At 37.8% G+C, this 24,791-nt stretch overlaps 1 protein-coding gene across 1 annotated transcript in view; it reads right to left on the reverse strand.

Moving 5' to 3' along the window:
- Positions 1–4,484: 4,484 nt before the first annotated feature.
- COL4A1 (collagen type IV alpha 1 chain) overlaps positions 4,485–24,791 on the reverse strand; it is a 122,538-nt gene continuing 102,231 nt past the window's right edge. Inside the window, exons 40-52 of the mRNA XM_071567708.1 lie at positions 23,837–23,935; positions 23,292–23,342; positions 21,259–21,444; positions 20,463–20,596; positions 17,047–17,119; positions 16,340–16,411; positions 14,842–14,970; positions 13,365–13,463; positions 13,004–13,216; positions 11,366–11,543; positions 8,445–8,559; positions 7,644–7,816; positions 4,485–6,008 (exon numbers count right to left, since the gene is read on the reverse strand). Of these exons, the coding sequence (XP_071423809.1) occupies positions 5,927–6,008; positions 7,644–7,816; positions 8,445–8,559; positions 11,366–11,543; positions 13,004–13,216; positions 13,365–13,463; positions 14,842–14,970; positions 16,340–16,411; positions 17,047–17,119; positions 20,463–20,596; positions 21,259–21,444; positions 23,292–23,342; positions 23,837–23,935 (1,604 nt within the window). The 3' untranslated portion in view covers positions 4,485–5,926. The remainder of the gene's footprint in view (positions 6,009–7,643; positions 7,817–8,444; positions 8,560–11,365; positions 11,544–13,003; positions 13,217–13,364; positions 13,464–14,841; positions 14,971–16,339; positions 16,412–17,046; positions 17,120–20,462; positions 20,597–21,258; positions 21,445–23,291; positions 23,343–23,836; positions 23,936–24,791) is intronic.

Raw genomic sequence — 24,791 nt, forward strand, 5'->3', positions numbered from 1 at the left:
CTACAGGGAATCCCTCAAATTCCAGCATAACTATAGGTAATTATAGCATTTCAGATATTGCCCTTCTTGCCCTAGCTGTTGTTATAATGTGAATATATAATGTAGAGAATATTTTCTCAAATTTCCATTTCCAATTTTTACTTCCCATTTTAAAGTAATATTTGCCTTTGAAGAGAGAAGAGCTGCAGTGGTTTTTTGGAACACCAACCCTTCTTTTCTGTGTGTTTTTTTATTGGAAATGGGAAGGCTGAGAATAAGACAGGATGTGTTTTTCACTGCCCTGGGCTAGGTCCTTTCTTCAGTTCTGGGACAATGCTAAAAGGCTTGGATAGGCTTTGAACAGAGAGAGTTTACAGTTCCCAATTGATCAAAAGTAGTCAAAAAATTAGTGAAAAAGTTGTAGTTTGTCTATGTGGAAATGAGAGCAAATGGTAATTTTGTTTGTAGATGTAACTCTTGAGTTACCAAGTCTTCATTCGCTTCTGTCTGGTACTCACCTTCCTACTGGTCGGAGTTCCCACAGACACAACACCACACCCATAGTAGGGAAATAGGAAGTGTATTTCAATATAACTATAAAATGATGCATACTGAGGCTGCCCTGGGAATCAGTGTCTGAGCATCATGGCTTGCATGGGGATTCCCACATACATTTTTGAAAGTGGTACACACAATTCTTGACATGGGATTCAGGTGAATGCATTTCAAGTCCCTATGATTTTGTTGACACTTTGATGATGTCTCACAAACAAGTTCATGTCTAAAATTAGGCTGGAAAAAATGCTGCTATAATTACTTAGAGGAAATAGGAAGAGGAGAACATCATCCACTGCCAGCTACTATGCCCATAAAGATAACAAAAGCTTTGGCAGAAGATAACACTAGGCATGTTCTAGCACTCTCCATTTTGAATCTGTTCCAGGAATTGACAGTGAGAAACAAGTACTGTGGTGCAAGACTGAGAGGAGCATTCTAGAGAAAACATGCCATGAGTTACTCTGGTCTAAAAACTGTGCACTAAGAATAACAAAAGGGTCTGATCTCTGCTCTTTAGACTGTTTTACAAGGACTTTCTTACCTGCCCAGGCCATTGTACATGCACTACATTGTAAATCATATTTCATCATGGAGTTGAGAGGACAAATGAAGCCTGCCACAATTCTGTATGAAATCTAACATGTTTTCTTAGGTGAGACAGGAGTTGACAGAGCATTGAAAGATCATGTTCCATCTATAACTTTCACTTTGTAAAGTCTTCTGTCGTCTGCATGCCAATTATAATAACTATAGTTGACTGCATATAGGCAGAGGAAAATAAAGGCCACTATCTAACATACGTAAAGGATTAAGACATTCATAAATCTGCTGAATGTTTACAATCTGTTCTGTTTGAAGGCAATAAAAAGCTGGAAAGGAATGTATTTTTACAAGTCAACACTGGAATGTAAGTAAGAATATTCAGCTCAGAGTATCATCCTCCTGTAGTGGGAGCTGAAGAGAGAATGTGGTATCAGTAAGCCCGGCGGGGTGAAATATTTACAATAGGAAGCATTCCTGAGTTCATGAGAAGTAGTAGTGATTTATCTTCCCACAGGTATTAACACCTCGAGCAACACAACAAGTTTATTATTTGCTAGAGAGAAATAGTTAAAACCCACACACCCAACTCTTCGCATTTTTTGGAGACTTTCCTCTGACACTCCAAAGGAAAAGAATGGTTTAAACAATTATACAATTTTTTGAGACTGTTCTGTTATACATCTTTCACAAAAAAAGTGGTGCTTCTTGCTCAGCTGTTAGCGCTAAGAGTTTGTGTATTATTTTTAATTTAATGCTGTAGACATATTCTCAGTATTGCAAATTCACAATTATTACCCATTTCATACTAAATGAACTATACTATAACTAATGGATGGGTGGAATGATTTCCTTCTCTGTACTGCCTTACCTTACCCTGAAAACAGAGAGGCTGAACACTTCCATGTAGCCACTGGACACTCCCACTCTTAATAATGATGAATTGTATCCCAGACCATCCATCACTGGTCTCAACATTCACCTGAGCCTGAAATATACATTTAAAGATCCATCCTCATCTCTCATGTTATCATGTTATCTAATTCAGAATGTGAAGATCATGAGAAAGATTATTTCTGTATGAAGAAGTAGAAATGCAGTGGGCAGAACATCACTGCCACTTCATGAAAGGTGGAGAGAGCGGAAGCTCCAGCGCAGCCTCAGGAAGAACACTGCTGGTCTCCTTCCGAAGGTCCAAGTGCAGGCATGGTCAACCACCGTTATTTGAGCAGGGGATGGAGATACAGGCAGATACCCAGACACTTGGAATTTCAACTAGTCAGTGGTTGTTCTTTGTGCAAGGTGCCGTATTTTCTGTTCGAGTGTGCTTTGGCATCCTCATGCCTGGTCCTGTGTTTGACATCTTTAGGTTCCACCTTGAGCAGTTAGAGCAGCTTACTGAAGATTTGTAAAACATGGAAGGTAGGAAAGCAGTTCTCAAAAAATCATGCAGCTTTACAATTTCAGACATAAAAAGGTATGGCTTTAATACAATCACTTTTCTGAGAGCCTAGACAGGGAATATTGTTCTTAGGAGTCTTGTTTCATAGAAAAAAACTGTATTCATCAAGGAAGTTACTGCTATGAAGTGGACAAAAAATATAGTTATGAACTGAAGGTACAACTAACAGGAAAGACGCATAAGCTAAGAGATAATTTGTTTCAAAATGTATATTGGACAATTTCGTTATATTCTATTTTCATTTTGCAATATGTATAGAATTATTTTTAAAAACTGAAAACTGCTCTTTTCCTGTTTCAAAAGAAAAATTGGTTGACTAGAACATGACAGAATAGAGATGGAGACTTGGGAAAACAGTCATATAGTGGATTAGAGACCAAGGTGGTTTTGTTAGTGTACAGTTGCCAGTCCCAATGTTACTGCAAAGAGAGCGAGGGCACCACCTGCTGTTTTAGAAATGTATTTATTTGGGTCACGACAGCGACTCTTCAAGTAGTGCAGTCAAAAACTAAAGAAGCTGAACTTCTTTACGAAAGCTTTCTTCTGAAATTGAAGTTTATACGAGACAATTTGAATAACTAATGCATTTTCAGTTGCTTGTTCAGACAATGAACTGTATTGTGGCCACAACGCCGGTCATAAATGACTGACTATGGGATATTTAGAGATTTTTTTAAAGTAAGGAAGTATTTTACACTTCTGCTGTAGTACATGTGCTCTTCCTCATTCAGGACATCAAAATCTAGCATTCACAAATTTCCAGTAGATCTGATCTTTGATAAGCACCAAAAAGTTGACTGACTTAAGCAGAAATAGTATTTTTAGCGTGACAATGGGTTAGGTAATTTTCTGAGCTGGAGGTTATTAAATAAATAATTACTACTACATGAGTAAGCCATCAAACTACAGTTCAAGCATTTTTTAAAAAATTTTGGAAGGACCTTGTTTCCAAATGCTCCCAGTTGAGAAGACAAGGGTTCATACACACCCAGCTGCAGTAGAGTAGTCCCTTCATTAGGAACAGGAATTGTATTCTTATGCACCAACCTGATTTAAACGTACATGAAGAACTTCATAAACGCAACTGTCTGGCAGTTCTGAGACAATTTGACCATAGCAAATTAAATCCCTAGCTGACCAGAAGACAAGCTCTAGACTACAATTACAAAGTCTGAGTAGCAGTTTGAATTCTTTCAGTGAAGAATGAATGTCTCTTAATTTTTCCTAGATGTCACAAGGAATCACCTTATAGTTTTCTCTTTTTCTGAATAACAAGTGACACTTTTGAAAACCCTGTATGAGGCTGATTAGACACAACCAGACTCTAGCATTTTATAGGCTGGTAAGGGACTATTATGAAGAATGGCCTTTTATAAATTAATGGTCAACTGTTAAAACTTCCATGAGCATTAAGAATCATTGCTAAAAGAAATGGCTGATTTCTATACAGGGTCCTTCAGCCATTTGGTCAGAGGATGTCCTTAATTATTTCACGTGAAAGTGAATTCAGAACAGCATCAGCAGCTGCAGCCTCTTCACAAATTTAGGAAAACAATATCAAATATTAACAAATTGTGTGCTTTTGCCAAAGAAGATGATAGTATGGCCCAATTCCTCTTCAACCAGAGCCAAGATTTATCTTGCCCACTTACAAGCAAAATTATATGAGATAATTTAGATGGGATGAAAATTAAAATCAGTTCTGATTCATACATGAAAAATTAAAAGGGAGAGTGAAAAATATTTGATTGACTCCCATGAGCTAAGATGAAGTTGGCACATTTTTGTAATGCATTCATATAAAACAAATTTCAGAAGCATAACTGATGTTTCATCTATCAGTTCTTACAAGATAACAATAGAGCTGTCAGTACAGTGTCCTGTCTCCCCCTTTGGAAAATGCTTTGTACATCTGAAAGATGTGCAAAACAAAAATCATCTAGGATTGCATCAAGCTTGTGCCTTTATTGGTGGCTTATTAAAAATTAATTCATTGCTGTAAATGAATGATAATAACAAATTAGTAAAAACTTCTTTTTTTCTTCTGTTGTTTTTTTTTTTACACAAATAGTTTTATTACAAACTTGTTTTCTTAAGACATACACATGTAAGAAATTACACAAAGGCCTTGGCATTTGCAAAAATATTTTGGTATTTGCATCGTAATAGCCTATAAAACATCTTTGGACATAGACGTGCTCAAACAATGGTATCATTGCATAGAAATTCTTTAGAAATATTTCTGAGGCCACTTTGAAGAATTTTTTTGGCACAATATTAACAAAATTAAGGCCTTATACTATTAAAAAATCAAGTCATTCAGTGTGTGAGTAGTGTTTAAAACCCTGAAAAATATTAAATACAGAATAAAGACTATAAGCTCAAAGCAGGATTTACTATAATAAACACAAATAGCTATTAACCTGGGTTCAGTCTCTGCAACTTCAGCACTGAAATGGTCTATGTAAAACGAACATTTCACATCATATTTTGGCATTTAAAACCTAATTCATGACACTGAAAAGAAGAAAACTTTTGTAAGCTTCTTTTTGAAATGATAAACTCAGAGCTTGATTTGCGTAATGGTTGATATCTATATAAATTACTAAAATATTTATATATCTATTTTTCTTGACCATTGCTGGATCATTCTTTGTTCCACAGGAAAGTTTGTTCTACTGCATAAAGAAGCTGCATAGTACCAACATAACAGGAACACTTACTTGCCTATTTGGGAAGCCAATTTGGCAATCTCTTCCAGATGTAGTCCCATTAGAACAGATAGCACTAAAGACTACAAACAGAAGCAAAGGTTTGCAGGATGGCACTCTATGTTGTGAAAAGATGGTTACATGTTGTTTAACCACAGTCTGTAATTCCAAACCTCTTTTTTACATTAGTATTGCTTTGTACAGGAACAATAAGTACATACCCAAGAGTCTGGAATTTTAAGACACCTAGATAACGGTAACAACAAACTTATCTGGGGAAGAAAAATGAATCTAAATATATAATACAAGAATGAGAAAGAGGGGTCAAACAGTATAAGGCAGAACTGCATACCTCTTAGCACCTTTGCATTTTTTCTGGATAAATGCTGACTTTTTATTCTATCAGTGCATTGCATTTATATAAAAAAATCCATATACTTTGATCAAAAGTGCCATTTGGCATGTCAACATTTGAAGCTTATCTTTGTTGTCTCCTTTCTTCTTTAGCAAGGACAGGGCCAGTAAAGCAGTGTGTGTTAGTTATGCAAGTTCCTAAAAGGCACTTTACTGTTTTCATATTGGACAACAATGAGGTACATACGATATATGTCTAGGCTTCATTGCTGTTAAACGAATAGCACCATATTGTGTGAAATTAGTTGAAATTCAAAAGTCATTATGTTTTTCTCATACAGACTTGACAACGGCTAACATTTGAGCGTAGATCCCCTGCTTTCAAAGTGGAGGGAGTTGGTTTCCTGTTCAAAAGAGATAAATGAAAACAGCCATTAACAATTATTGATACAAACAGAGGGTTTTCAAGTTTATAACTGACAACACAAACTTTGAATGCAGCCAAGTGTCTCTTCAAGCTATACTGAGTCAAGAAGGTGTTCCTGAGTTCTCCAATGTGTAATCACTTCCAAGTTTGGTCACAAACTATCGTAAGATTAGTTTTAAATATCACCCACTTAGAGTTACTTTAGAATTCAGTTCTGTCATGAGGCAGAACATTTCCTTAAACAAAAAGCACTATCTGTTAAAACAGTCCTTTGAAAACACAATAAAATTTGCATAGTAAAATAAAACTGGGCAAAGAAGCTGAAGATATTTGACTGTTTATGAGTTTCTGTTAACTCTTGTGACTGTATAGAAAAAGGAAAACCCAGCAAAGGAAAATATGTGATGTCATGTAGAAAGATAAACCAAAGCCTTTAGTTTCTAACCTATCATGAAGCATTTCCTAGCAACTGGAAATAAAGCATTGTCAGACAAAAATGTAATTGCATCTAATGCTTTTCATTAAAAAGGATTATGAGTTTACAGGAAATACAGAAGTATTTGTTAATTACGATAGTAGGGCAGGTTAGCTGATCTGGGATTATTTTACGAATCTGAGGTATAATTTGTAGCCAAAAAAGGATATAAAGTTGAGAGGCCCCTGGGAAGGACAAGCAACTGTAGTTCTGACTCCTCTACATTCTCTTCTGACCAGCTTTCCTCTTTCCTAGGGAGCCAGGGCTTACACCAGTGATGGGTGTTTTCAGTAGTTTTTCTGGTTGATGAGATTATCACAGCCCCAGTGATAATCAGTCCAACACAAAATTTTTCCACCTATTCAGTTGACAACTATCTGATAAACAGACTGAAAACTGCCTAAACAACCTGCTTCATTCTGACTCCAACACGCTAAGCAGTGCTCACAGTTCTAGAAGACACAAAGAGATGAAGAGTACCAGCAGCAGCAGTCAGGACTGTGGTGGAAGAGGGTGCTTGCTTGCACTCCAGAGGAATGTCTGCTGATCAGTTAAGCTATGCAGACCTAGGAACTGATCTATAGGCTAACTTATTAATAAAAAGCATTAGAGCAAATTAGATTGTTTTGAAAAATACTTATGTGCAGAAGACCAGAACAAAGCCTGTTACCACCAGCTGCATTTTATTCAAACATACTTCCTCTTATGTTAGGGAAAGGTAAATAATTGTTCAACTCACTTATTTCAACGCCTGTACTAATTTCAAGTGATTCTACTATGTGTTAACAGCCACTATGGGAAAATGTTATGCTCTAATTTAAATTCTATCAATGTCAGCCTATCCCAGTTACCACTCCATGAATACAATCAAGCATAGTGGAATTGCAAACATTATTACATCATTCTGAAAAGCAAAATACAAGGTACAAATGACACATTGTAAACAATAACTGATGGTACATTCCTCCAAAAGCTAATAATATTTTTTTTATGTTATAAAAATAATTAACTATATATACTAACCAGGCTGGTGGACAGCCAATACTTGAACCTGTACTACATTCAATTAATACTTCTTATACTCAGTGACAAGGCTCAACTGAGTCTCAAAGACTGATAAATAAACTATGAACTTACTTGAACATTTCATTCCTCTCTATAGTGGCAAGCCAGAAGCTGTAAGCATTTGCATAATAATTGCAGGTGCCCCGGCCATGGCATTCAATGAAGGGAGCGCTGCGGAACTCCTCTAGGCAGGAACCAGGAGACGCCAGGGCTTGGCCAGAGCCCTCTGCACCAGCACTGGTGTGCTAGAAAAATGCAAAGGCATTGGTCAAAGTGGGACCCTTCACCTCTTCTGCTACAATGTCTATGAACTCTCCAGCACAAATATTTCTTCACACTTCTCTCCTCATCCTCTGTTGTGTTCTTTCGCTGTTTTGTTCTTTCGCTCAAGAAGACGTAAGAAGGGTGGAGCTGAAGGGCTCCAGAGGTAGCTCTGGGTTCTCTCACTTAACAGCAGCATGACATATAAGCAAAATCAACTTTAGGGCGGCTGTATGCACAGAAATCCTTCTGGACTGACAGTGGGACCCAAGCTATCTGTATGTAAGCAACAGGCCAGGGTCAGCTCCTGGGCCAAAAGGCCTAAGGACTGGTATGGCTTATATCTGAACACCTTAACCCAATTCCCATCCCACAAAACAGTGGCCTCTCTCCCACTGCCAAGTGCTAACAGCTCTAGATCCATGCTCTTTCTCAGACCTTGCCCAGATCTTGCCTGAAAAAATGGTCAGATTCTTTTTAAAGTCATCAGAAACAGTGGTGGTCTAAGACCTGAAGTGACAGTCAGATATTAACTTCCCCAGAGCAGGAGTGTAGACCAAATGCTTGAAGCAAATGCCTTCCTCAAGTCAGAGTATATCCCAGCACACTTACCATGACAAAGGAGTAACCAATCCAAAGTGAACTCCAGCCTTCAGGACAGGGCGGTATTTGAATTGTTTGACTGTGAACGGCTATTACCATGGCAGGAGCTTCACACACAGAGCATCTAGAAAGACCAAGTCATGAATGAGCTGCATGCACTTAAGGATTAATACTTCAGAATTTGCTTTCTTTAAGGAATCTTGAAATAGAAAATGTTATCACATTCAAAAACAAAGAAAATCACAGTTTCATTTAGAAAACCAGCCAACTGTTCTTTTGTTTTTCTTTTTGTTAATTTCTGATTTTTCCCTTACTTAGGGACAGTTTAACTATTAAGTCTTACTCCTATTAGCCTTCCTATGAGCAAACAACAAGAGACCTCTTATCTGAATATTTACATGTCTTTGTCTTTTCCTAGTCCCTTTTCTGCTGTAGTTTCTAAAAGTGCTCAATGTCATGAACGTGGAAGGCAAATAGCCAAACATTGTAACTTAGCAAGTATGACTTAAAAGTGGTCTACTGTGATCAGAAACAAGTAACAGCAATTCATCTGAGTGACTTCTAGAGAAAAAGCCATCTCTCTGGAAAATGTCTTACAAAGGTAATCTCTGCTGGTCTAATCTAATTTTCTACATTTTTCTTATCTGCATTTTCCTTGGAAGTAATTTTTATTTACATTTGTGCTCCTTACCTACAGTAAGAGATTTCTAGAAAACAATGAACTTCAAAACAATTCTTCAGAAAGCCATGCAGCACCATTTCTTTTACTTTAGATAAATTCACTGTGTTTCAGAACTGCTAGGTTACTGAATAATCCAATGACCAATCTTGCCCTCACAGGAGAATCATAAAGAAAAATATGAGTTGGGCTAGAAATGTTAATATAGGGCTATTTATAAGGAATTTGGTAGATATAATCTATTTTTTCCTTATAGAACTCCTCAACTGGCTGCTGCAGTTAACAATTATGAAAATAATTCAAAACTAAACAGTCTGATTCCTGTTATCAGAGCAGTGAAAAAGATCAAGGGCAAAAGGATTGTGTTGGATTCTGAAAATTCAGAGCAGCAAAGGAATCCAGAATGAAAGCTTTCTATTTCTGCCTTAAGATGACTGCTTTCATACCTACTGCCTTCATCTTTAGTGCAGAAACAAGACACTTATTTTAAGAAACATATCAATGAAAGAGTAAGTTAAAAGAAGGAATGTAAAGCTGCCTCTATTCTTGGAGCTCTGTATTGCTTCAAGAGATTTCTGCTATTTCAGTAGAAGGGCTTACATGAAAAGATGTTCCATGACCCAAGGCAGCAAGTTCGACTTTATTTTCGACTTTTGGATTGGGAAAACTATTGGTTAGGAAGCCCAAACTAATAAAATAAATTGAAATAACAATCTTTCAGATTCTTTGCTGTTTTTTTGGTGATGGTGGTTTGTTCTTGTTGTTCTTTGGTTGGGTTATTTTTAAATAGGTGTATTACAACAAGCTCATTAACTGCTATGGCTGAAAGGAGAAAAAAACACAAACACGCACATACACACATATACATACTTATACATATACACACATACACATTTTTATGATGTAAACACTATTCTATAGGCATAAGAGAAGGCAAAATGTTGGTGGGTACCTCTTTCAGCAAGAGGTTCAAAAGTGATTGTTAAAAGCTATTTTGGGTGCACGATATGGTATAGCATAAAAGGGACATGAATTTCAGAAGTTAGTCATTTGAGTTTTTCTGAAATTCAAGGCCCTTCCATTCATATGCAACGAACAACTGAAAATGTACCAACAAAAGCCATAGGCTCTCTTGAGAATCTTGTCCTCAATCTGCCTGCTAATTTTCAAGATATACCAATTTCTTTGGCATTAAATCAAAAATAAGATATACAGAGTACAACTGTAGACACAAGATGAATTCCATTATGCAAAACAAGTATCAAATGTTTTGCAGGAGAGCCATATAGTTTTTTGAACATACTAGGATGTCAAGACTACAACACGCTGAGGATTTCTCTTGGATGGTGTATAAACAGACCCGAGAAAACATTACCAGGAACCTCCACTGCCATTCACTATATGTGACTAGAAGAGGGATCAGCAAGAGATGATACAGATTAGAATCAATGACAGGAATTATAGGAATGCCTATGTCTAACGATTATCATTTAAACTATAAGCTGAAGATTCCTTTGTCAGAATCATATGTAACAACAGTGGTACAGTTAACCACACTTTTGCTCACAAATCTGCCTTCAGCGCTGGACTCATGCCAGAAAAGTTTTTGCTAGTAGCCTTAAAACTTAAAATGGATCAAAAGTTCAACATGTTGGATTGATGCAGAACAGATATAACTGCCACTCTCTATGCTGGCTGAGAATCTGGAATCATTAAAAAAAAAAAAGATGATTGATTTTGCAATTGTTTCCTTTAATTCAGACAATAATAGCTGTATTCAAGCAGAATATCCAAAAGAATGTAAGAAGCCTGGCAGTCTACTGTATGATAAATAATGCTACCATTTTCAAACAAAAGGAAACTGAGCCCTAAAAAGCTTCTAGCTATGGCTAGTCAAAAAACCAGAAGTGTTTTGGACAAGGATCGTGAATAAATGCAAAAATTTTTTCTCCTTGAAAGTACATCATAGCTTTTGAAAGACATTTCAAAGTAAATCTTTTCATTTCAATTATGCTCAAAATAGACTACTCTATTTGTTTGGGTTTCCCCTAAAATGGATTTATTTTTGATCAAAGTCTAAACTGAAAACATGCACACTTTGAAACATTTCATCAAAGGAACTCACACTTTAAATTTAAAGGCAGTAAATAAAAATACACAGCTTAAAAATTTTTCCAGAAAAATAAAAGTACCCCATTGCTCTTTTCACAGGCTTCTTCACATTATAAGTACAGCAGAACTGAAACAATACCTGCTGATGAATGGTCTGATATTATCACCAGTGATAGGAGCCATGTTCATTGGCATGGGTTCAGGAGTGGACAGCCAGTAGGAGTAGTCATTCCTTGATGCAAAATTACAGACGTTGTTGATATTGCAGAACAAGAAAGGCATGGTACTGAATTTACGAAGACAGCTTCCCGCCGTGCCTGAAATGGTAGGTGGAAGTTTATTTGTTAACATAGCTTTGTTAAACTCTTGTCAACACCAAACAATTATTTCCAGGAGCAGCTAAAAATGTAGAGGGCACTTCTCTGGAGGTCCCAGTTCTCTCGGAGGAATGACTTCTCTTAGTTTCTTGAGGAAGGAACAGGGCAAGGCAAAGAGTAGCTCAGCCTTGCCTGCAGAATTATGGAATACATTAGGTTGGAATAGACCTCTAGAAGTCTATTCTAATCCCCTGCCACTTAGAACAGGTTGCTTGGGTCCAGAGCCTGCTGAGTTTTGAGTATCCCAAAGACAGAGATTCAACAACTTCTCTGTGGCTTGTTCCAATGGTTGACCATCAGCTTGGTAAAAAAAGCTTTTATTTATGTTTCACTGAAATGCATCTCATACTTGTGTCCATTGCTGCTTCTATCACTGAGCCCTTGGAGAAGAGCTTGACTCCTATATTCTCTACCTGCCCTGTAGATGGTTGTAGACTGCAATAAAAGCCCCCTCCATAACACCTGTTAAGGCTGAGCAAATCCAGTTCTACCAGACTTTCCACATACCACCAGCCACTTCAGCTGTTGTGTTCAGTGCAGTGTATCCACATCTTTCTTGTTCTGGGATGGCCAAGCCTGGCCCAGATGTGGTCTCACGACTGCCAAACACAGGGAAAGAATCACTTCTCTCCATCTGCTTTTTTTGCCAGTATAGTCCAGTAGGTTGAGCAAAAGGGAAAGGGCAAGGGCACACTGCTAATGCATGTTCAGTGTTGTTCACCAGGGCTGCCAGGTCCTTTTCTGCAAAGCAGCTCTCTAGCTATCTGTAGTGCTGCTACTGGCAATAGCAGCCAGTGCCCAGTCTATTCTGTTGTACCAGGTTATTTCATTCTAGGTGTACCCCTTTGCATTTGCCTTTATTGAACAACTTGAGGCTCTTCTCAGCCCTTTTCTCTGCTTTGGCCAGGTGTTTCTGAATGGCAGTTGTGCCCAATGTGGGATCAACTGTTCATCCCATTGCCCACAAACAGACTGAGAGTGCACTCTATTCCATCACCCAAGTTACTAATAAATTCATTAAACATTGGCCCAGTACTAATTTCTGAGAGACCTCACTAACCAACAACCTTCGCTCAGACTTTGTACATCGGCTCACCTGAACCTTATGAACCCACCAGTTTTTCACACACCTTATCACCTACTTAGGCAGCCCATATCTCACTAATTTGACTACAAAGATAGTAAGGATGACCATATCAAAGGCCTTGATAAAGACTTTCTTACATAAAGTGACAGTTTCCACTATACAACAAACCATTTCTTGTACCAGAATCGAAGGCATAATAAAGCACCATCTACCCAAGACTAATTATACAGATTTGTTCAATACAGTTCTACAAATAAAATAAACATTGGGTTTGTAATTCATTTTAATTGAATTGCAGTTTGTCTTTACTTACCGAGATCTTGGCCATGTGCTCTTTCATTGCCTTGCACATAAAGCAAGGAATAGCCATGGTAAATGAGCCTTGTTCCAAAGGGACAGGATGGTTCTTCAGTGGTTTGACTGTGTCTGGTAACAAGGAAGCCATGAGCAACAGATGGTGCACCTGGTGGGCCCATAGCCCCAGGCAAGCCATCGGGGCCAGGTGGACCAGGGAATCCTCTGGGCCCTACAAAACAATGAGTCTTATTTTTATTTCTACAGACAGCATACTCTACCTACATAACTAAAGAAATGAGGTTAGTTACTTTCACACTTAGTCTCATACGTTATTTTTCTATGAAGAAATCAAGTCTTTGAAGAACTCATGGGCTTACCTGGGGGACCATAAGGACCAATTTCTCCCTTTTGCCCAGGCTGACCATCAAACCCTGGACTACCAGGTGGTCCAGGTACACCTGAGGGCCCCGTCACCCCTGTTGAGAAACCAGGAATAATTAGTACTAGCTATTATTTAATGTTAATTCTGACATTTGGCTTTTAATACAGTACACCACAGGTATACCTTACCATAAACTAAAGTCATGCAGATTCAGTGCATTTGGTTCACTATCTAGAGCACTCATGAGGGTTACTGCAGGCAAAGGTAATTATAGTAGACAAGAACAGAGAAGTAAGGAGAGGGTGTGCTTCTAAAATACCTAGTATTTGCCTGGAATAGGAAAATGAAAGACAGAAATCTCTTCTCTCTCTGCTTATGACTCTGTCAAAAAGAGGCTATAAAATATAGGGTCATGAACAGTGGGAAAACTGGTATCCTCCTAGTTTCTTCCAAACAGGTTTTCAGACATATATTATGTCTTCTCTTTATCAATTTTTAGAGATGCTTTGAATTCTGCATAAAGTTAGTAATTCTGACTTAAGAAAAAGGAAGCTAACATCATCATCACCATAGCAACATTTCTGTGAACCATCAGAAGCTTTAGACACTCACAGCTGCCCTTTTCCTGATCTCTCAAAAAGCAGTATTGAGTTTATGTATTGAACTGACTACTAGTGAATAGTGACAGATCCCATACAAGCAAATACCTGTTGTGTTCAATCACTGAGATTATTCCATAACTGTTTCCAAAAGGACAGCAGTTGCAGAACTGCAACCCCACCTTCAAGAGCAAACTTCCATATATACTATATTAACTAGAAAGCAGATATTATATTACAGTGTAATTCCCCATCATCTTATCATAAATCAATCAGGAGAAAAGGTTTCCCTTAGAATCTCAACACTACTGAGCTTCCACTCTCTGTGTCCTGCCATTCTGAATGGCATGTGCCCTTGTGCCATTTCATTTGTCTTACTCTTTGATACATTCTCTCATTTTCTAATGCATTTAATTTTTGCATTTCACCTACTCTTTATAAAAATTGCTTTGTCTGGACTAAAAGAAGAAATCTAGGATCATGGAACAAGTTTACTCAGGAAGAAAACTTGAGAAAGTTTTTCCTTATGCTTGTCTTCTCCTAGAGACACACAGTAATTAAGTTTGGATTCAACACTAAAGACAGAAGATACCGTAAATACATCCTGGGGAAAGGGTGAACAGTGTTGCAAGCCATTCTGCTTACTGCTAATCTCAGATAATGATGTGATGACTGCAGAGTGACAGCCTACAAAAAATAACTGGGAAGACATCTGTTCTGGATGAGCTTCAAAAAAGATTCTCTTCCTCATTATTGATACAATTCAAATGGTTTATAGAAAGTTGGATAAAAATCTTCTAGTGTCTAGCCTACTATTGGGCTATATTTACATTACTTAAAATGTATTTCTACTGGCAAGTTAGAAACTCTCACCTTGCTGTCCTTTGGGACCTGGAAGCCCTGGGAATCCTTTGAGACCAACTGGCCCTACAGGACCAGGTAAGCCAGGATCCCCTTTAACAAGCTGAAAAGGACCAGGTGGGCCTGGTGGGCCTTGTAAACCTGTGGAAGTTAACAGAGGAAATCAGAACATATTAAATATTGCAAAATAAAATAAAATAAAATAATAAAATAAAATAAAATAATAAAAAAACAAACCATAAAGTTACCTTGTATTGCAATTTATGTAGTCAGAGACTAGAGCCTATAGCTACAAGATATCAATCTGTTCTAGACTTTATTCGTGAATTAAACTGCAAGGTTTCCGAAACAGAAGCCTATCTATGCTTGCATCTCCAGCCAAACAGACCTTCTATGGAGTGGAATAGCTGTCCAGACCTTAGGTTGCATGGATTTTTCTCAGCAGTTTGCAAATGGCATCAAGCTGAGGTGTGTAGTCAATACGCTGGAGGAAAGAGATGCCGTTCAGAGGACCTTGACAGGCTTGACAAGTGAGCCAATGGGAAGCTATGAAGCTCAACAAGGCCAAGTGCAAGGTCCTACACATGGGTCAGGGCAACCCCCAATATCAGTACAGATTGGGCAATGAATGGATTGAAAGCAGCCCCGCAAAAAAGGACTTGGACACACAGGTAGATGAAAAACTGGGCATGAGCCAGCAGTGTTCACTCACAGCCCAGAAAGCCAATTCACTTCTGGGCTACATGAAGAGAAGCATGGCCAGCAAACCAAGGGAGGTAATTCTCCCCCTCTACTTGGTTCTCATAAGACCCCACCTGGAGTACTGAATGCAGCTCTGGGGTCCTCTGTACATGGAGGGCATTTACCCCTTAGAGCAGGTCCAGAGGAGGGCCATGAAAACAACAGAGGGTTGGAACAGTTCTACAAAGCCACACTGAAAGAGTTGGGCTTGTCCAGCCTGGAGAAGGCCCCAGGACATCCTCACGGTGGCCTTTCAATATATAAAAGGGGCTTATAAGTAAGACTGAGAGAGATTTTTTACCAGGATATTGAGTGACAGGACAAGGGGCAGCAGTTTAAAACAGAAAGACTATAAATTCAGATTGTACTTAAGTGGGACATTTTTTCACTGTAAGGGCAGTGAGGCACTGGAACAGGCTGTCCAGAGAAGCTACAGATGCTCCATCTCTGGAAGCATTCAAGGCCAGGCTGGATAGGGTTCTGAGCAAGCCGACCTACTGAAAGAGGACCCTGCCCAGGGCAGATGGGTTGGAACAAGGTGACCTTCAGGGTCCCTTCTAACACAAACCATTCTAGGAATCTATGGTTCTAGGATATTATTTAAAGATTCTAATAATAACAATACCTCAGTATTCATTTTTCAGAGTAGGAGATAAATACATCCACTCTGTAACCAGTACTTAAATCTAATCTGACCTTTCAGATGCTGATACCACAATATCTAGTTTCATATTCTACCTTTTTACACAGAATAAAAGAAATATTATACCTTTAGATCCAGGAAGACCTTGGTCACCTCTCTCACCCTTAAGGCCTGGGAAGCCAGGAGATCCTTTTGGACCTGAAGTAAAAGGAAATATTTACATGAAAGTTCAGCAATTTTTTGCTTTGGAAATGTATGTGCAGAATAATCAGTATGACTCCATGATTCTGGACAGGATGTGACTTTATTTTATTGTGGGAACACAATAAAAAGTGCAGCAAGTCACCAAAGACATTATGACTGAAAACAAATTTCTCTTACTTCTTCTCTTACTTCTCTTCAAAATTGTCTTACTTTAATAATATTGTTCTATAAATTGTAAGCATTACGTTTTTGTCTATTAATAACCATATTTTTACACACATCATATTATCATGTTTATGATGGTGAAAGTAGCAGCAATATAGCCAACAATGGAGACATACTGAGCCCATCTTTCCTCACATATAGCTATAACATTTCCCTCTTCAATTCTCAAGAAAATCTTGAAGATTCTTGACTGGTAATATCTAAAATTTGATTTTACACCCACCTTTTAAAGGAAGTGCACATTAAATAATTGCAAAGCAAGAACAGACAAAAGGCAAAAAAACTCAATGTCCCATTTCAGTAATTTGTAACAGAGAGTCAACATTCTTTGAGTGTCTCTTTTGAGAGAGGAAATATATGAAAAAGATATTTTTGCATGCTTTTCAGCTAAGCTTTCTTCTCACCTGGAACACCTGGAATCCCTGGAGGTCCGAGATCACCCTTTGGACCGATATCTCCTGGTAAACCAGGACTACCCTGCATAAAAGAAAATGTGAAGTATAATTATCCCGCACTATTATAATATGACTCTCAAATAGGCTGTGTATTTTTGGAAACCTATTCAAAAATAAATAATATGAGGAAAACTATTAAGTGTAAGGAATGGTTATTCTCTCCCCTGTTTAGATGAGTGGCTTCTCATACAGGATTAAGTGTAACCTTTTTCTTACTAAACTATCCTTTGCCTTACAAAGATACCAGATCAAAATAAGGTCCCACTAGCAGTATAGCTAATAAAATGGTTCTCAGCCATAGACCATATTGTTGTGAAAAACATCAGTAAGCACGAATCTCAGCAAATACTAATTTCAGAGCAGTCCCAGCAGACGGTTGCTATTTCAATAATTAAATGGAGTGATTCTAGACCACAGCAGTCTTGAAAACTTCTACATTCCCAGGTAGACTGAAATTAAATGTGCTCAACAATTTATAATCCTCTGAAGATTTTTATATTTCAACAGGGCTAAAATACTTAAGAACTTAAAATACTTCAAACACTAACAAACAAACTCCTTCTTCGGCCTTCACCATTCTAAACTGTTCCCCTGAAATTAATGGAAACAAGTTCACTGCAGACTCATTTCAAGGAAAACCAAGCCCATATTTCAAAAGACACTTCAAACAGTCATTCAAATGACTGTTAATTTCCTTTCCTTCTTTTGTCAGTTGCAGATCATCTGCAAAAACCTTGTAAGTACACTTTAGAGTTTTTCCCTGGCTGAAGCAATATGGCAGTGATAGTCCACTATATAATGAAATGTGGAACACAGGGCGAGCAAAGAAATAAAATTCTATTGCTAAGTAGCCTACCAATCAGAGACTGGAATGTGAATTGAATATTCAGTGAAATATAATACCAATAGTAGGATGCATTTTATCATATTTGCAGAACAACAGAATAGGCAAGTAGGAGTGACATTTCATGTGATGTAAGTTAGATGTTTATATTAAGGTTAGAAGAATGGGTCCCTACAAATGTCTCATTCTTTCCACAGACCATAAAGAGAAAATGGGTATCTCATTCAAAAATGGATTTCAACAGTGAGACTTCCAAAGGTAAACAAAAGAAATGCCTCAAGAGTGCTAAGGGACTTATGAATGAAGTAAGATTGCCTGGTTTCCCTCAGTCACATAGTCACAGTATGGAGGATTATTTAAAGAAATGGCCATCTCTTTGTACTGTAACATGAACTTCTGAAGAAGAGCTAACATTCATTCAGAAGACAGCTATGAGTCACTCACATTAAAGGAGGTGTTTTTTTAACTAATTTTTTAGATTGCAATTATTAAATGGATTTATAAGAGGAATTTATTGGAAACTTTCCATCAGAATACTTTTTCCTCAACAGTACATATTTCTTAAACTTTTTCTTTCAGGTGTATTTTGGCAAACGACATCTTTTTTGGGGTCTGTTCCAAAGAGAAAAAAGCTATTTCAGTTTGTGAAATGATGAAAATCTTTCTTCTCTCATTTCAATGTTGAAATAAATAGAAAAAACCCCATGGGACTTGTATTTAATCCGATTCCCACATTCAATTTTTTTGGATAGGAATTTTGGACAGGCTCTGTCACCCCTGTTGTAACAAGATCCCTCTTCTGATGTAGGCTACCATGTACCTGAAGACCTGTGTGAGCAATTGAGTTGTATTTAGGCAGGAGCCTGTCACACTTTGGAGGATAAAGACATTAGAAACAGATCTTAGTGACTATCACCAGAGGAAGTTAAATATTTAATATCACTGTCACTGCAGCATTTCACGTCAAGTTAACAACCTGCTATAATGCATTGTGGTTCAAGGATAGTAAAACATTTTTTCTGACTGAAGGCTTGGAATCAAAATCCTTAGCCATTTTCCATTCTCAATAAATCAACAGTCTTGAACTGGAATATCAACCTGTGAAAAGCTTTACATAGGCATAGAATTTTAGCTTTCTGCAGAAGTACTGCAAATGCTTAAACAAGGGAAAATATACTGGAATGTTATTTTGGAATTTACTACCTTCAAGGCTCTTATGGTATGATATCAAATATAAAAAGGTATGAACACTGAAACAAATGTCTCTGTGAAGTGACTCTGGGTCCAGAAAAATATCCTGTGGATCTTTGCATTACTGAGAATAATGTGGACCTTTGAAGTCCTGCTTTTCATATCAGGACTTAATTCCTGAGTCTTTCTTTGTTTGTACACAAGGAATTGTTGAGTCATACATACCTACTTTCTTATTCTTTTCCCATAAATATTATTATTATTGTTATTATTGTCTCTTATTTTTCATATAATCATTAAGGTTGGAAAAGGCCTCTAAGATCATCAGGTCCAACTATTAACTCAGCACGGCCATTGAAACGAAAACTTCAAGTGCTGTAGACACGCATTTCTTTCTTTTGAACACTTCCAGGGATGGTGATACCACTACTTTCCTGAGCAGTTTGTTCCAATGCCTGATCCGCCTTTCATTGAAGAATCTTTTCCTAATATCCAATCTAAATCTCCTCTGGCACAACTTATCACTTGCTAGTTTGGAGAAGAGGCCAACTGCCAACTGTCTACAATCTACTTTCAGGTAGCTGTAGAGGGCGATAACGTATCTCCCAGGCCTCCTTTTTTCCAAGCTAAACAACCCCAGTTCCCAGTATAGTAGAAAAGAGGAAATGAATAGTTGAAAAATAGAGCATATTTTTCAGTGTGGCAAAAGGCAGCAGACATTCTGAGAGAAAGGGTATAGAAGACCAATTATTCTGGGTGAGTGTCCTCCTATTCTATTTCATTCTTCCTAATATACAGAAAAGGAACTATTTTAGGCCAGGGAAAATGAATAATATATGACAACAATGTATTAATAGCATTGCCTGTTTGCATTTCTAAATAAGAGGCTATATTTCATCACTGACAGTACTGAAAGTGCATTTTATTTGAAAGGTTACATAAACAACACAAACAGTTCAGGTATTTTCAGAAGGCAATTTATCACGAAATACGCAACCTTTAAAATTAACTACTAATGCATTTGCAGGATTTATGGATGTGCTGCAGCCATCCTGTACTGTTAAAACACTGTAAATTGTATTTTGGGTGTTGTATGTTACCACTCACTATCTATAAATTTCTAATAAGTTCATTAGCTCACTGGGGCTTATTGCTTTCCAAAGAGAGAACTGAAATGTTTTCAAACTAACTCTACATCATCAGCAGTGAGTCCAAAGGCACACTGAGCATAAAGTGTCATTACTCTGAACAAGAAACTCTATGATTAATACATTCATTAATTACAAGAACGAACTTTCAGGAAATCTGGAGTTTACCAAAAGTAACTTACTGGCAGTCCCTGGAAACCTGGATCACCTTTGACTCCTGGACCCCCAGGAGTCCCTGGCCAGCCATTGCTTCCCTGCTCTCCTTTCGCCCCTTTCTGACCTGGAGGTCCTGGTGGCCCTGTTGGACCTGGTAAACCTACAAGCCAGAAGAAAGTATTTAGTGGCAAAATTTGTGCAGAGCATGCACAAGCTCATGCTTGATGGAGCTTAAACTGAATCAATCTCCAGATGAACAGAACCAATTGTTGAAACATGTCAATAAAGTAAATAGTTGACTTTGTTGCAGGGAGGTCCATATGACTCCTCATCCAATCATCTCTCAGCCTGGGGCTGATGGAAAACAGTGGAGAGTTTTTGACATGTGTAGAACCATCAGACAGTACATCCTCAGGCATAAACATGCTAAAGATATATTTCAGGTCTGCTGTACTCTCCTCCTTAACCTTTAGCATAGGGGCCCCTGCCATGGGAAGGCCATGCTGGGCCATTTTTAAACACATTAACACTCCAGGACATAGGAACATAAAGCCATGGATGCTTCAATAAATAAAGTCCATAGGGAAACATGGAAATGAGAGGGAACTTTTCAATGTTAGAAAGACATCTGGACAAAACCAACTGCCTGAGGTCATAAAAGTAGCCTGTTCTAGGACATAAGGCCAAACTGCCTATGAAGGGAAGTTTTTCTCTGACCTGTGAGAAGAGGAAAAATAAGGATATGCAATATTGATTACATTATTAATTAGCTGGTGAGCTTTGATGAACAGCAGTACATTAACACTAAAGACAAAGAAGTACCTGGAAGACCAGGTTGGCCTTGGGGTCCTCTGTCTCCTTTAGGGCCCTCAATTGCACTTCCTGGGAGTCCAGGGAGACCTTGGCTACCCTTAGGGCCTGGTGGACCTGCATATCCTGGTTCTCCTTTCAGTCCTGGGATCCCTGGACTTCCTGGGGATCCTGGAAAACCCACGTCACCTTTTGCACCTAAGATTTGAAACAGCCACAGAACATGATTACAGAAAGAATCATGATTACTCAAACCTTCTGCTTTATTATCCACTCATAGTAAGTTTTTATTTCTAATGAAAACACTGACTTTATACATTTCTATAAAAGTGCAAAACTTTATGAAAACTGCATTATTCTCCACATTATGATATAAAGTGTGAGAAAAGTAGTTTGACTGACATATCTTTCCTTACCCAAAATGATCACGAGGCTATTTTAAGTTACTCTAAAAATAGACCAACCTTCAGCATCTCTCTATCTCTCCTTAGACAAGGATTATAAAGCGCCAAACTCTTACTCCATTACAATTATTATTGTCATAGCCAAGTAATGGATGTTTTGCTTGGCTAAGCATAAAAGGATTTGCTCCTGGAGAAAAATGGAGTATTTTTTTTCTTTAACATCTAGATTTAGAAACTTTGTACTTACTTCCAGGCTTGTGCAAATAGTTAACAATTGCAACTCAAGCTCACTTTAAATCATGATTGAGCAAAAAGAATATAAGAGAAATTAAATTTATAAAGAACACTATCCCCAGCCCTTTGCCTGAGCAGAATAATAAGGTCTTTAAATCCTGGACTTGTTTCTTTGGAACTACAATACACTTGGAACAGAAATTACATCAGTTCAATACACATCTAGTCTAAACCCAGATATTTTTAAATGAGCTGAGCTAACATAATAAGAGATATGGGAAAGGTGAGAAAAGTGTTCTCATAATCTAGCATTCTCCATGCCCTACCAAGTTATGATTAGAAAATTTGTTTATTTTATTAAGTTCTCTAATATGAGGTCTTTCTCAGTAATTAATGAATATTAATTAGTCTGAGAAAGTAAATAAAATTTATTCTAAAATTCTGATTTATCAGTTTGGATTGTCTAGACAAGTTCCCTCTATTTATAGAATGAATGGGTGAGGTAGGGCACTGATATTTAAAGCTATGAAAGTTCTTCAAAATCTGTCATGTCATGTTAATTTCACAGATGGACTAGTTGAATCATTTGTGTTTTCTGGATGGTTAAAATAAAAAATCCTGTAATTATACACAATTTCCTTTATCAGAAGCAGTTTCATATTTCTTCACTGCTGTACATCTTGCAGTCTAATGTCTTGGACATACTTATTTCATAAAATGGAGCATGGTGCATTACAGACACCTTGAACAAGCACTGACTCGAGTCAATCAAGCTATTGCCACAGCACAGTGCAGTGACCTGAAATTGTCATAGCTGTGTGCCTGTATCCAAGCTAATAAGTCCTGAGTCCAAGTAATAACAATTTTCAGTAAGATCTCATCAGGCCTCTGCTATCTTTTGCATCTCTGCACCATGCTCCTGTGCATAGCTAAGACATGATCTACTGAGCTATACAGAATAACTGTTTTAGCAATTAATAAATCTGGACTGCAAAAAATATTCAGGAAAAAAATTACTAGTTTCCTGGCCACAGAACTACTACCTATAGCTGTCTGGTGCACAGAGCCTCACTAGATTTTGATTCTTGCAAAATTAGTAGGAAAACAGAAATATTTGGGAGTCAAAAGCACAGCACACAAATACAGGAGTTATTTATATTACCTCATCACAGCACAGCTTGCAGTAAATTCCACACTATGAATAATTACCTATTTTAGGGCATATCTAACTCATGTTCCAAGATGTTGCCACTGTAACAGAAATTATTATTTGAGCCTCTCAGAGCTCTGCCTGCTCTGAGAAGTCATAACATGTAAAAGAATTAAGTAGAAAGTATATCTGCATTACAGAGTTATGTTTATAGTATGTTGGGAGGGAGGTTTGCTGCTTGTTTGAATAAGTTTTACCTTTATCTCCCTTTGCACCAGGAAATCCTGGAAGTCCTCTACCTGGAAGACCTGAAATATAAACACAGCAAAAAATTAAAAGGTGGGAGAGTACTTAAATTTAACTTGAAGTGAATATAACTCTATTAAGCAAATAAAAACTCCAAATACATGGCTTATGCAAAAGTCCTTCAGGGCAGAGATTGCTTTCGTTATGTATTGGTATTGTAATTAGCGCAATGGGTCCTGTATCACAGAGAACCCTACCCTAAATAAAGGCAAGACTGCTCTGCAATTTCACAGCTAAGCTGCAGGCTGAAAATAATGCCAAAACACAATTATTTAAAGTATTGCCAGCTTTTGTGAAAGAACTTTTTCCACGATTACATTGATTATACACAGTTGCTCATCTAAATGATCAGCTTTACAATGGTGGATGACACTAAGTAGTTTGTAAGACACCATACTGACTTTATTTTCTACGGTTTCATCCAAAGTACCTCAAACCCAGCTACTGTGTCTGTGCCTTTTCGTACCATGTAAACTTAAGATAACAGTCACAGTACCTTGTTCACCCTTTGCACCAGCTGCACCTGGAATCCCATCATAACCTGGTTCACCCTTCTGACCAATGGAACCAGCAGGACCCGGAACACCAGGTTCACCTGAAAAATCATTGACATTTTTATTTCACCTGTGACTTTTTTTTCCTCTAAAGAAATGCTTAACTATTCCTTTTGCTCCCACATAGACCTAGCAAATACTGCATGATGACTTCAGTGTGAGGTTATTTCTGAATTAAATCAATCTGAGACACGGTTCAAGTATTAAAGATTTTGACATAGTTAATTATCATGAAACTCAGTGAGTTTAGAATTCAGGAACTCCAGCAAAGACTTGTGAATAGCACAGTCCATTGTCCAATAAGAGGATGTGTCCTGCAGCCAGAAAACTGAGAAAAGAAGACTCCAAGTTCAAAAATGTTGTTATATTCTTAACAGAATAGGCAGTTAAATGCCTCCCTGACATCTGATCTCATCAGATCTCAGAAGCTAAGCATGGTCAGCCCCGGTTAGCACTTGGATGGGAGACCTCCTGGGAATACTGGGGGCTGTAGGTTCTAGTCCTGAGGACTTCACTGTCACCATCCAAGCTCGCTTGGCCGTGGCAGATGAACCTGAGGAGCAAAGAGTGGGGCCAGTTCCACACATGCAGAGCCTCACCTAAAAAATCCACTGCACAGGCTCAAAGGACACACCCACGGGGGTAGAGCCCTTCCCAAATCTTCATTTGTGAAGCCTGGCCATACATACATACATACATTCTTAACAACAATGGACTTACTCTCCTCCATACTCTATTTCCTCTTTAACATCTGTGTAAGAATGCTAATGTGATGATTCATTTGGGTCATATAGATCATTTGTATTGTTTATAAATGACTTCAGAAACAACAGACTAATGGCTACAGTAACAACCAGTCTTGTGGAGGCTGGTAAAATCTATTCTTCAAACAGTGCA

The sequence above is a fragment of the Pithys albifrons genome, chromosome 1 (assembly GCF_047495875.1).
Source record: "Pithys albifrons albifrons isolate INPA30051 chromosome 1, PitAlb_v1, whole genome shotgun sequence".
Taxonomy (NCBI): Eukaryota; Metazoa; Chordata; class Aves; order Passeriformes; family Thamnophilidae; genus Pithys; species Pithys albifrons.